The 13571-nt window shown below is 37.6% G+C and overlaps 1 protein-coding gene across 1 annotated transcript in view; it reads left to right on the top strand.

Annotated features, from left to right (window-relative positions):
• Positions 1–13571, top strand: part of Tbc1d12 (TBC1 domain family member 12) — a 73738-nt gene that overhangs the window by 38045 nt on the left and 22122 nt on the right. The window contains exons 4-6 of the mRNA XM_057779331.1: positions 6754–6836; positions 10033–10150; positions 12090–12196. Coding sequence (XP_057635314.1) covers positions 6754–6836; positions 10033–10150; positions 12090–12196 — 308 coding nt within the window. The remainder of the gene's footprint in view (positions 1–6753; positions 6837–10032; positions 10151–12089; positions 12197–13571) is intronic.

The following is a 13571-nucleotide window of genomic DNA, read 5'->3' as shown; positions in this document are numbered from 1 at the left end:
GACAGAGATCCACCTGCCTCCACCTCCTGGGTGTTGTTGGCTTACTTTTTTCTTTTAAATTAATTAATTTATTTCTTTATTAAAGATTTCTGCCTCCTTCCCGCCACCGCCTCCCATTTCCCTCCCCCTCCCCCAATCAAGTCCCCCTCCCTCATCAGCCCTAAGAGCAATCAGGATTCCCTGCCCTGTGGGAAGTCCAAGGACCTCCCACCTCCATCCAGGTCTAGTAAGGTGAGCATCCAAACTGCCTAGGCTCCCACAAAGGCTGGCTTACTTTTGAATTCAACTTACTGGTAATGACATTTTCTTAGCTGTGAGATATCATCTATGAGAGCAGTACAGATAGGGCAAAGGGCCAGAGAAAAGACACAGTTGGTTAAAGGTACTTAAAGACAATAAGTCATAGTTATTGCCTGTGGTCAGTATTGTCAGTGGTCACCTTGATACAAACCCATAGTTACCTGAAAAGAGGGAGCTCAACTGAAGAAGGGCATATCTGTGAGGTATTTTCATTTGTTACTGTTTCTTTGTTATTTTGTTATTGTAGGAGGGCCCAGCCCCTGTGGGTAGTGCTACCCCTGGGCAGGTGTTGTATGAGAGCAAGCCGAGCATTGGCCAGGGGATCTGCCCATTAAGTAGCACTCCTCCATGATCTCTGCTTCAATTTCTGCACCCAGGTTCTCACCAGGAGCTCCTGCTGTGCCTTCTCTTGGTTATGAGCAGCATATGAGCCGAAATAAACCCTTTCTTCTCTAAGTTGATTTTCATCAGGATGATCATGGCAACAAGAAAACAAACTCGAAGATTGTTCTTGCAGAGAACCTATTCTAGTGGTTCCTAGCACCCATGTTGGGTGGCTACACCTGCCTGTAACTCCAGTTCCAGAGAATCCGATGCTCTCTGGCTTCCATGTGCACCTACATAAATGCGGCGCACATAAACACACAGAGATACACATATGGCCATATAAAAATATAAATCTTAGAAAAAATGGGCAGAATTTCCTCTTTAGCATGGAATTGGTGCTGGATGCTTCCTCCTGTGCAAATAGAAGTGATAATGTAAGGAGTTTCTTCTCCGAAGGAGACCTGTGATTGGTTCTCCCTTTTCTCTCTTGTTCCGTAGTTTTAGATGCATCTGGAGTCACTGAGTGCATAGGGTTCTTTTTACACTGCACAGGTTTTTATGGTTGAAACTTTTTTTTTTTACAGATGGAGCAATGATACTATCTCATCACCTGAAATCTTAGCTAGAAGATTTCAAATACAATACTTTCTGTAAATTCACCCTTGTGTGTGTGTGTGTGTGTGTGCCTTTTCCTGTACTTATATAACTAAAAGTCAAGAAATCCACAGAGAAACCATTTCAAAAAATAAAAACAAAACAAAACAAAAATTAAGACATCCTTAAGGAATATGATATATCCAGATACACTAATATGTTGCTGTGTTTCTCGTCAATTTGTTAAAGAAAAAAAAACACTGATACTTATAACACTTTCTTTAAAAGTATCAGTGGGTAAAATTGCTTCTATTTTTCTTCTAGCAACATCTTTGACAACTTCAGCAGCAGCTTCTTTGAGATAGGGTCTCACTACATGGCTCAAGCTGTTTAGCATTTGTAATCCTTTTGCCTCAGTTCATGAGTGCTGGACCTACATGTGCACCAATACCCACCTGAACAATAGAAATTATGAAAGGTGCTAATGAAAGGTGACTATGGTTATATGGACAAGAATGGCCCCTAGAGTCTCATTGTCTTAATTAGTGTTCTATTGCTGTGAAGTGACACCATGACCAAGGTAGCTCTTACAAAAGAAAGCATTTAACTGGGGCTTGCTTACAGTTTTAGAGGTTTAATCCATTTTCTTTTTTGTTGTTGTTGTTGTTGTTGTTTGTTTGTTTTTGTCGAGACAGGGTTTCTCTGTTTAGCCTTGACTGTCCTAGAACAGGCTGGCCTCTAACTCAGAGGTATAGCCTGCCTCTGCCTCTTGAGCACTGGGATTAAAGGCTTGTTACCACTGCCCCCTGTCAGGTTTAGCCCATTTTCATCATTAGTAGGGAGCATGGCAGCATATAGTCAGACATAGTACTGGAAGAGAAGTCAAGAGTTCTATATCTGGATCCACAGGCAGCAGGAAGAAACATTGAAACTGGTTTGGGCTTTTGAAACCAGAAGCACCTGCCACCCCCACTTCCAGTGACACACTTCCTCCAACAAGGCCACACTTACTCCAGCAAGGTCTCACCTCCTAATCCCTCTCAAATAGTCCCACTTCCTAATGACCAGGCATTCAAATATATGAGCCTATAGGGCCATTCTCATTCAAACCACTCTCCTCATATAGGTATGGCCTTGTTGGAGGAAGTGTGTCATTGGGTGGGGACTCTGACTTTCAAAGGCCCATGCCAGGCCCATTCAGTCTCAATCTCTTTCTCTTCCTTGTGGTCTAGGATATAGCTCTCAGCTACTGCCTCAACACCCCTCCCCTTTATTTACTTCTTCAGACAGATGTGAAAATTAGTGAGTTTTTAGAAAAAAAAAAAAAACCCTAATCTGTTTTTTTGTGTGTGTGCTTTATTTACTGTATAGCATACAGTTGTCTAGTAGTTATGGTACTGAAGCTCTTGTCTTCAAAACGTCAAAGATTGCTGAGCATGGTGGCACTCAGGCAGAGGCAGGTTAATCTCTCTCGGTTCAAGGCCTTCGCTTTTTGTGAAGCAAATGGTCAGTTTGTAATAGAATTAGCACTAATGACTGGATAGAATTGGTTAAAGTTGTTTCAGAGCCTGGTTAACAATTACAATGGAGTACCTGGTTCAGAGAAGAGGCCAAGATTAATGAACAACCGAGTAAAGCTAGAGGTTGGGAAATCTCCCAAGATCAAATTCTTGGGGAAGGAGGATTATGCTACTATAGAAAGGCAAGCTGTATATGATGACCACACCCTGGATTTGTGCCATGCAGCAGCTTTGAATGGTTGGGACAGAATTGAAGAAATAGGAAAGAAAATTGAGTCATTTAAGTAAAGTTATGCAGGGCTCAAAGGATTTCTTACAAAGATTGACTTCAGCAGTAAATAGAATAATACCAAATTGAGAAGCTAGACAATTATAATTGAATTTCTGACTTTTGAAAATGCCAGTTCTCAATGCAAAAGGATAATTAGGCCATTAAAGGCAAGGTCAGGACCTTTGAAGGAATGGAGCCGAGATACAATTAATATTGGATATTATGACAATGATGTTACTTGAATAGGAGAAGTGATATCCAGAAGTTTGAAGAAAAATCTAAATGTCAAATGTTTCAATTGTGGCAAACAAGGTCACCTTAAAGGGGACTGTAAAAAGGGTGCTCCTAGAAACAATGTTTTCTCTAAGCATAATCCACTCAGAATGCCCCTCCTTTCTGGATTATGTGGAAGGTGTGGCAAAGGCAGGCATTGGACTAATGAATGTAGGTCACTGAGGAATATTCAAGGTAATCCTTTGCCTTTGGGAAACTCCATGAGGGGCCTCTTGTAGGCCCCGATGCCAAGTCCTGTTCAGTTGTTTCCTGTCATCATAGAGGAAAATCCTTCCCAGAGCAATGAACAGTCCTTCCTAGAACCTAATGCTTTGTAAGAAACTATACTTCTCTGGATAATAGAACAGCTATAGAAGAGAGAACAAAAAATTAGGCTGATTTAATTCCATAGTTTTTTCTACTATCCAATGTCTCTCTACAGCTGTTGTTCTTTCCTCATTAGCATTTAGAAAATTAAAAGTTAATAAAGCAATATGCACCTGGCTTGTGCTATTATTTTAGAAATAAGTTTTCATTTTTCTTTTAGAGACAGGGTCTCACATTGTAGTTCAAGTTGGTCAGGAACTTGTTGTATAGCCCACACTGGCCTCAGATTCATGACTTCCTGTTTCAGCCTCCCAAGTGCTAACATTATAAGCATGAGTCACTGTGCCCTACCTCTTTTGTTTTTTAATTATTATTTATTTTTATAGTGTTCTACATGCATGAATGCCTACAGGCCACAAGAGGGCACCAGATCTCATTCTAGATGATTGTGAGCCACCTCGTGGTTGCTGGGAATTAACTCAGGAAGGCAGTGCTCTTACTCTCTAGCCACTGCACCCTACCTCTTATCAAACTATTTTTAAAATGTGTATAATTTTTTAGTTGTATGTCAAAAGGGTTTATGAAAAATGGCAAATCACAGATTCAATGCAATGCCCATCAAAATCCCAGCCAAATTCTTCAAAGACCTTGAAAGAATGGTACTCAGCGTCATATGGAAAAGCAAAAAAACCAGAATAGCCAAAACAATCCTGTACAATAAAAGAACTTCTGGAGGTATCACAATCCCTGACTTCAAACTCTACTACAGAGCTACAGTACTGAAAACAGCCTGGTATTGGCATAAGAACAGACAGGAGGATCAATGGAACCGAATAGAAGATACGGATATCAGTCCACGCATCTTTGAACATCCGATCTTTGACAAGAAAGCAAAAAATATCAAATGGAAAAAATAAAGCATATTTAACAAGTGGTGCTGGCATAACTGGATTTCAACATGTAGAAGAATGAAAATAGATCCATATCAGTCACCATGCACAAAACTCAAGTCCAAATAAATCACAGACCTCAACATAAAGCCAGCCACACTGAACCTTATAGAAGAGAAAGTGGGAAGTACACTTGAACGTAATGGCACAGGGAACCACTTCCTAAATAGAACCCCAGCAGAACAGACACTGAGAGAAAATTAATAAATGGGACCTCCTGAAACTGAAAAGCTTCTGTGAAGCAAAGGACACAGTCAACAAGACAAAATGACAGCCTACAGAATGGGAAAAGATCTTCACTAACCCCATATCAGACAGAGGTCTGATCTCCAAAATATACAAAGAACTCAAGAAATTGGACACCAAAAGAACACATAATCCAATTTAAAAAAAAAAATGAAGTATAGGCCTCAACAGAGAACTCTCAACAGAGGAATCTAAAATGGCTGAAAGACACTTTAAGGAAATGTTCAGCATCCTTAGCCATCAGAGAAATGCAAATCAAAACAACTCTAAGATTCCATCTTACACCTGTAAGAATGACCAAGATCAAAAACACTGATGACAACTTATGCTGGAGAGGCTGTGGGGAAAAGGGAACAGTTCTGCATTGCTGGTGGGAATGCAAGCTGGTACAACCCCTTTGGATGTAAGTGTGGCCATTTCTCAGAAAATTAGGAAACAACTTTCCTCAAGACCCAGTAATACCACTTTTGGGTGTATATCCAAAGGATACTCAATCGTGCCACAAGCACATGTGCTCAACTATGTTCATAGCCATAGCCAGAACAACCTGAATGCCCCTTGACCAAAGAATGGATAAGGAAAATGTGGTACATTTACACAATGGAGTACTACACAGACATAGATCTAGTCTACATGGGAAGTAGAAAGTAGAAAAAGACAAGATCTCCTGAGTAAATTGGGAGCATAGGGACCTTGGGGGAGAGTTGAAGGAGGGAGGGAAGAGGCAGGGAGGGAAGCAGAGAAAAATGTAGAGCTCAATAAATATCAATAAAAGAATTTTTTTTAAAAAAACCGACAAATTGGGGGCTGGAGAGATGGCTCAGCGGTTAGGAGCATTTCCTGCTCTTCCTAAGGTCCTGAGTTCAATTCCCAGCAACCACATGGTGGCTCACAACCATCTGTAATGATGTCTGGTGCCCTCTCCTGGTCTTCAGGCATACATGCAGACAGAATATTGTACACATAATAAATAAATAAACATTTAAAAAAAAACCCGACAAATCTAGGAGTGGGTATAACGAATAACCTGAACACACTGCCTAAGATCTGAAATGTTTAAATATCTAAACATGAGTCAACCAGATGGCTTGTATAAAACTATGACGTTTAAGAACTTGAATTCTGACTCTGGGAACCAAATAGTAGAAGACAAGAAGCAGCTCCTGCGAGTTGCTCTTTGACCTCCATACACAGCACCACCCACACACAAATAAATGCAATACAATTTTGTTGTTTGTTTGTTTTTAGAGAGAAGCTTTCTCTGTAGCTTTGGAGCCTGTCCTGGAACTAGCTCTTGTAGACAGGGCTGGCCTCGCACTCACAGAGATCTGCCTGCCTCTGCCTCCCGAGTACTGGGATTAAAGGTGTCTGCCACCTCCACCTGGCACAATACAATTTTTTTAAAAGTAAATAAATATGGGGCTGAGAGGTAAGTGATTAGAGCATTTACCGTTCTTTCAGAGAACCCAGGTTCAATTCCCAGCACCCACATGGGTAGCTCACAGCCATCCTTAACTCAGTTTCAGGGCATCCAACAACTTCTGGCTCTGGCAAGTATCTGCATACTTGGGACACAAATAGGTAAACTCAGGTTCACATATATACATAAAATAAATCATTCTTAAAAATAAATGTATGCTTACATACATAAACACAACTATAAATGTCTTTATATATCATAAATATCAGGGATCTGAATTCCAGGTTTGTTTTGAAATGTGGAATTCCTTTCTGCCTTTCATTTACCTTTTCTTTGTTGTTCATGGTAGACCAGGCTGACCTCACAGAAAGCCTTCTCAGCACTCCACCCTGTCCGCTCATTTACATTTTCTGTGAAAGTAACTTTAGGTTAGCAATGTTTATATCTGCTTCTAGAAAGGTAGTAAATTTAAAAGTCGTTTAAAATTTGGCTTTTTTTTTGTTTAAAAAAAAAAAAAAAAAACAGGAATCTTCCTGCAAAGTCTGTGGAAGAAGCGTCACGTCACCGGCAGGAGTACGATGAGATGGTGGCGGAAGCAAAGAAACGAGGTATACTTGACTTGCAGTGTTGGAGTTGATTTGCAGATTGTTAACTAGTCAATTTTCTTATAAAGATAATTCTTATTTTCCTATAGCATTTTTTTATAATTTAGGTTTGTTTTGGCTTAGGTTTTTTATTTTAATTTTTTAAGACAGAGTTTCACTATGAAGCCACTCTGGCCTTGAGCGCCTCATATATTTCAGGACTCAGTCTTTCTAGTTCTGGGATTATAGGTGTGAGCCACCATGCCCAGATTTAGTTTTTTTTTTTGTTTTGTTTTTGTTTGTTTTTTTTTTTTTTGTTTTTTGAGACAGGGTTTCTCTGTAGCTTTGGAGCCTGTCCTGGAAATCCTTTTGTAGACCAGGCTGGCCTCGAACTCACAGAGATCCGCCTGCCTCTGCCTCCCGAGTGCTGGGATTAAAGGCGTGCGCCACCACCGCCCGGCTTTGGGTTTTTTTAAAGAAAATTGTAAGGGGGATGGAGAAATGGCTCAGAGGTTAAGAGCATTGCCTGCTCTTCCAAAGGTCCTGAGTTCAATTCCCAGCAACCACATGGTGGCTCACAACCATCTGTAATGAGGTCTGGTGCCCTCTTCTGCCTTCAGGCATACACTCAGACAGAATATTGTATACATAATAAATAAATATTTTAAAAAAAGAAAATTGTAAGGATATTATTCCTGTTGTTTCTCTTTAATAGTATTTAGTATTTAATAGTATTTAGACTTTTGCCCGTTTACAATATTTTTTTTCATGCAATGATAGTCACTCTTCCAGTGTTACTTTAGTTTTCTCTATTACTGTCAGAATATAATTTGAACCTAAAATTTGCTTTTATAATTAGTAAAGTCTACCTAAAGTCTCAGTGTTGCCATTTGGTTAGGTTTATAAACCTTCTCGTTGGCACAATTTGTTTTTATTCATTTCTTTTTCCTCCAACTTCCACCTATATAAGTGTAGTTTAACAGTGTATGTAATATGTGTTGGTCATCATTATTAAGGATAAATACTCATTTTATAAATATGTATTTCTAATATGTATATTTATTTTATATATGTTTTAAGACAAAATTTATTTACTGATTCCCCCCCCCCGGCTTAAGTGAATGGAATGGAGTATGTAATAATAGCATATAGTTCTGCTTTATGCTCTGCTTTGGAAGTAAAGTTGTGTCTTTAATGTTAGAGTAAGCATAATGGATATAAGCCCAGTAATAGCCTTCTAAAATGCCTAATTACTTGAACATTGGTTGAGTTTATTTTAATATATATAATTATGAATATTGTTGAATTTGTGGCTGGCCTGGTCTACAGAGCAACACAAGGCTACACAGAGAAACCCTGTCTTGAAACCGCCCCCCAAAATTTATATCCAGTAAGCTTTTATTTACAACTTTATCTTGACTTTACTATTTGACTAATATTTATTGAGAAGTAGATGGTACATTATGTAACAGAAATAATAATAAATTGGGAAATTAAAATGCTTTAGGCTTAATCCTTTTTACTGTGATCTCTGGTTGTGAAACTCTGAATAGGTCCACTGTTTCCTTATCTATAACTTTGGAAGCAGGTGATTATATTGGACTTTTAACCTCTTATTTAACACTTTTTTCTTAAAGACATCTTACGTACAGTCTGAATACATAAAATATAGATGTAGAGCCAGTGCTTGGCTTCTTTCTTATCTCTTGAGACAGTTTCTGAGGCACACATGAAATACAAGTTGAAAATACTTTGGCTAGTTGATCTCCTACAAGGTCTAAATATTTTTAAAATAACTTTCAATTTTTTGTTTGTTTGTTTTTTTTTTTTTTTTTTTTTTTAAGACAGTGTTTCTCTGTATAGCTCTGGCTATCCTGGAACTTGTTCTGTAGTTCAAGCTCACCTTAAACTCACAGAGATCTGCCTACCTCTGCCTCCTGAGTGCTGGGATTAAAGGCATGTGCCACCATTGCCCATCTTTATAACTTTTGGTTTATAGCTCACTTCTCTTTATATTTGAGGCAGCTTTTGTTCCAAGATTGTGACATCTAAACTCAGAAGTCCATTATTTTTGTTTGTTGAAAATTTTTCATTTTAACCTAATTAGTAAAATAAAACACCATGCTAAAAAATATTTATAAAGTAATAGTGTCATTGTCAAAATCATTTTAAATATCATATTGTTTTTATTGAAATTAGTAAATACATTGTATGAAAAATGGCTCTTGCTAGTTGCTTGCAGTTTTTTTATATAATTATTTCATCAACAGATTTCATTTTGTAGATTAATTAACAGAACTATGTGGTACAACCAGCTAGGCATAGTGGTACACATCTGTATTCCCAGCCCTAGGGAGGCAGTGCTAGAAGGATGAAGTACATGTGAGGACAGCCTGGTATACACAATGTATTCCAGACTATCTAGGAAGAGAGCCTGTCTTAAGACACCCTGAGGATGTAAAGCAGTTGGGAGAATGCCTGCCTAATGTGGGCAGAGTCCTGGGTAGACCCTCATCTGCATAAGCTAGGAGTGGTGGCACTCACCTGTAATCCTAGAACTCGAGAGGTAGAAGCAGAAATATCAGGAGTTCAGGATTATCCTAGCTTTTTAACAAGTTTGAAGCCAGCCTGGGCTACTTGAGACCCTGTCTTACAAATAATTAAAGGCTATAAAAGAGAAACAAAGGCAAAGAAAAATGTAGAACAGCCAGGCAGCATAAGCAGCCTTGCAGAGCCTTGTCTCAATGAAAAAGCAAAACACAGAACAACCAGAAAGAAGTAACAGCAATTTACTAGTCATTTTTAAAAAATTCTTTTTGCTCTTTACCCCATTACTTTTGTGAGATGGAAGATGGTACTTTAAAAATGATGTTAGAGGGGGCTGGAGAGATGGCTCAGAGGTTAAGAGCATTGCCTGCTCTTCCAAAGGTCCTGAGTTCAATTCCCAGCAACCACATGGTGGCTCACAACCATCTATAATGAGATCTGGTGCCCTCTTCAGGGGTACAGGTACACATACAGGCAGAATATTGTATTCATAATAAATAAAATTAAAAAAAATGATGTTAGACCAGGGTTTTGTTTCTTTTTATCCCTTTTCCTTCCTCTCTACTACTAGAAGATTCTTCTTGAAGGAGCCTTTTTATAGACTTAGGTACAAAAGGAAGGGATTTTGATCTAGCTCATTTGTATTGAAATAATTCTTACTTGTTTAAAACAGAAATTAAAGAAGCACATAAAAGAAAAAGAATAATGAAAGAACGATTTAAGCAGGAAGAAAGCATTGCGAGTGCAATGGTAATTTGGATCAATGAGATACTGCCCAATTGGGAAGTAATGTAAGTAAGCAGATTTTCCAGAAGTTTAGTGTGTCTCCAAATATTTCATCTTTTCCAAGTCTATATTATCCACTTCTCAGCATGTATCTTATGCTGTAGCTAAATTTTACTATTAACCATTGCCTGAATCGCCTCGTGTTTATCTCTAACCCTTCATGAACTCCTGTCTCTAATGCATCCTCTTCTTACTGACCATCCTCTGTGCTGTTAAAATCTTACTTGTCCTCTGGAACCCATGGAATATGAACTGACTCAGGAAACTTTTAGTCTTCTCAATTACCATTTTTCTTAATTCTAATATAACACTAATTGTAAGAGATTCATTATTGAAAGAGCTCATTAAATAGAAAAATATAAGGTACATTTATCAGATGTTATAAGTGTTGCTAAAGTTGAGTATGATGGTACATGCCTGTAATCCCAGTAATCTGGATGCTCAGACAGGAGGATTACCATGAATTCAGTGCCAGCCTGTGTAATATAGTGAGTTCCAGACCAGCTAGAACTACCTAGAGAGACAGCATCTATAAATAAATAGATACATAAGAAAAGAAAGAAAATTAAAAACAATAAAAGGTATTTTTAAATGCTGTTCTCTTAAGTGAGAAAATAAGTGAAATACAGTCTTTCCCCTGTGAAAGTTCTGTGATACTTTGAGGCAAATATTCCTCTTGCCTTTTTTTCCCTTCACCTTTTTGGTCTTTTCCTTTTTGACAATATTTTTTCTACATATGTTTTATCTTCCCTCTGGACTAAAGGGTTGAAGGATACCTTGTATAATGCATGTAGGATGTACATTGACAATTTGTTAATATTGGAAATGTGACACACACAGTAGTCCCACTTATGTATACTCTTATTTGGAAAAATTTGGTTACCTGTGGTCTAAAAGTAAAAAATTAACTAACTGAATATAAATAGAAAATTCTAGAAATTAAAACTCAGAAGTTTAAATTGTATGTTTTTCTGAGAACCTCAGTGAATCTATTCTGCACTACTTTGTCCTGGCCATAAATCATCCTTTGTTCAACATCTCCATGTGGTAACCTGTCCATTACTCACTCAGTGACACTTCAGTTACCTGAGCTGCTGTCATAGATTGCAGAGCTTCTGTTAAGTAACTCTTCTTTTACTTACGTAACAGTAGGGATCCTGGTGATCACATTTGTCAAAGAGAAGCTGTAAACGACTCCTTTACATAGAAGTACCCTATTTTATATAACATTTATTATAGTATATCCTTTTATTGTTTGCTATTGTTCATCTCTTATTGTGTCTAAATTACAAATTCAACTTTAACATAGTTACATTTGTATAAGAAAAATCTCTAAAGTTTGGTACTATTTGTGGTTTTGGAGTTTAGAATATATTCCCTGCAGATAAAGAAACTATTCTATTGTCTATGTTAAGTAGTTACATTTGAGTCTTAGTACTTCTACAAGGCAGTTATATTTTTATTCACATTTATCTTACTCAAGGTTATCTAGCTCATGGCTGGAGAAGCGAAGTGTTTTGCTCGAGGTTATACAATGAGTGGCTCAACTAGATTTGAATCTAAGTGAACCACTGCTCCTTAAAAACTAGGGGCTCATCCAGGTCTCACCCATACTAGGCTCTTTGTGATTTTAGTTTTGGTACTGAACTGGTAGTTCATTTTATGTTCTTTTTATTTTTAATAATTTTCCATATGGTTCTGATTTTCTGATTATATATTAAATAAGTAACATCTGTCTGGGACCATTCCCTTTAATTCCCTGCAGTCCATCTTAGAGCTCTCACAGTCCTCAGGCATGAACTCAAAGGAAAGAATGCATTACATACTTACCTCTTTAAGTTCTTAAAAATCATCTGGTGACTTGGCCGTAGGTAAACCAGTATGCAACTAGTATTTTTGGTATAAAAAGTAACTTTTTCCTTTTTTCTCCTCCTTTAATTCTAGGCGTAGTACAAGAAGAGTTCGAGAATTGTGGTGGCAGGGATTGCCCCCTAGTGTTCGTGGGAAAGTTTGGAGTCTAGCTGTAGGAAATGAACTAAATATCACTCCTGGTTTGTATTCTATATTCAGTTATTCCCACACACACAAATTATCATCTTCAGAGTTTTATAAATCATGTTAGTTAGAGTTGTCATTTAAAAGACATTACCATATATGTCACTTTCAAAGCATGCCTCATGCCCTCCCAAACTTTGTAATAGTTAATGAGTTTTTATATATCATTATATACGTAAGATTTGCGGGCTCTTTCCTCTACTTTACAGCTATCACAGTAGTGTTCTTGGCATAAAATACTACACATATAGTTGATGTAAAGCTTATGAGAGTCTGTGTGGTGAAGAGTAAGTACACACAGGAGCTGCTAGTTTAGTACCTGGACGGACTGACTCCATCTGTGTTCAGACAGTAAACAATGTACTGAGGGAACTTAATTTGATTTTTTTTCCCTGCTGGATGTGTATCCAAAGCAGTCCTTTTATTTAGAGTTTGAGTATTTTTTTTCCTAATGTTTTAAGTTAACAAAATCATGGGTTTCACTAAGTTTTTGTTGTGTTCTATTGTTTAGATTTTATTTGTAAAGCTTGATAGCTCCATCCTTTAGCGCTTAGGAGGCTGCGACAGCTCTGCTGCAGTTTAGAGGCTGCAGGGGCTCCACAGGGGGTGGTAGGCCAGACTAGGCTTCAGTGTCTATAGAACCTGATAATGATGATGATGATGATGATAAAGTTTAGAAAAAAAGAGACTTTCAAGAAATTGCCTTAAGTCTCTTAAAACCTTGACAAGTATTAAAATGCTAGAGTCATTTTGATAGTTAAAGAAAAAGTTTAAATAGAATTAGGATAATACCAAACAAAATAATTTTTTTAAGAAGTGGGCATGACACATACCTGTAATTCTATCAGTGTAATCTCAGCACACGAGATAGAAACAGGAGGATCAGAAGTTTAAGATCATTCTGTTTACATAGTTGAAGAGCTACATGAGATTGACTCAAAAACTTTTTTCTAACAAAATATCAGCCTGCGTGATAGTATTAATCCTATATAGGTAGACAGTTAACTATAATACCATAAGAGACTTCCATCTCTCTCTCTTTGGAGACTTCAATATCTTAATGGTAGAAGTAATATATTGTATGGCTGGGGGTATAACTCTGTAAAGTGCTTACCTACTATGAATATGGTTTGGTCCCCAGCACTGCATAAACCAGGTATACCTGTGATCCTAGCGCTCAGAAAGTGCAGACAGTAGGACCACAAACTCATATACTACTTAGTGAGTTCAGAACCAGATTGGGCTACATGGAACATTTTCTCAAAAAGAAAAGAAGGAAGGAAAAAGGGAGTAAAAGAGAATATAGTGGTAACATTGTTATTTTTTAAGTATATATTTAATATTTATTGAAAAATAAGCAATAATATAAAC

The sequence above is a fragment of the Chionomys nivalis genome, chromosome 8, assembly GCF_950005125.1.
Source record: "Chionomys nivalis chromosome 8, mChiNiv1.1, whole genome shotgun sequence".
Classification (NCBI taxonomy): Eukaryota; Metazoa; Chordata; class Mammalia; order Rodentia; family Cricetidae; genus Chionomys; species Chionomys nivalis.
The sequence above is the reverse complement of the archived record's forward strand: the minus strand, read 5'-3'. Positions and strand labels throughout refer to the sequence as shown.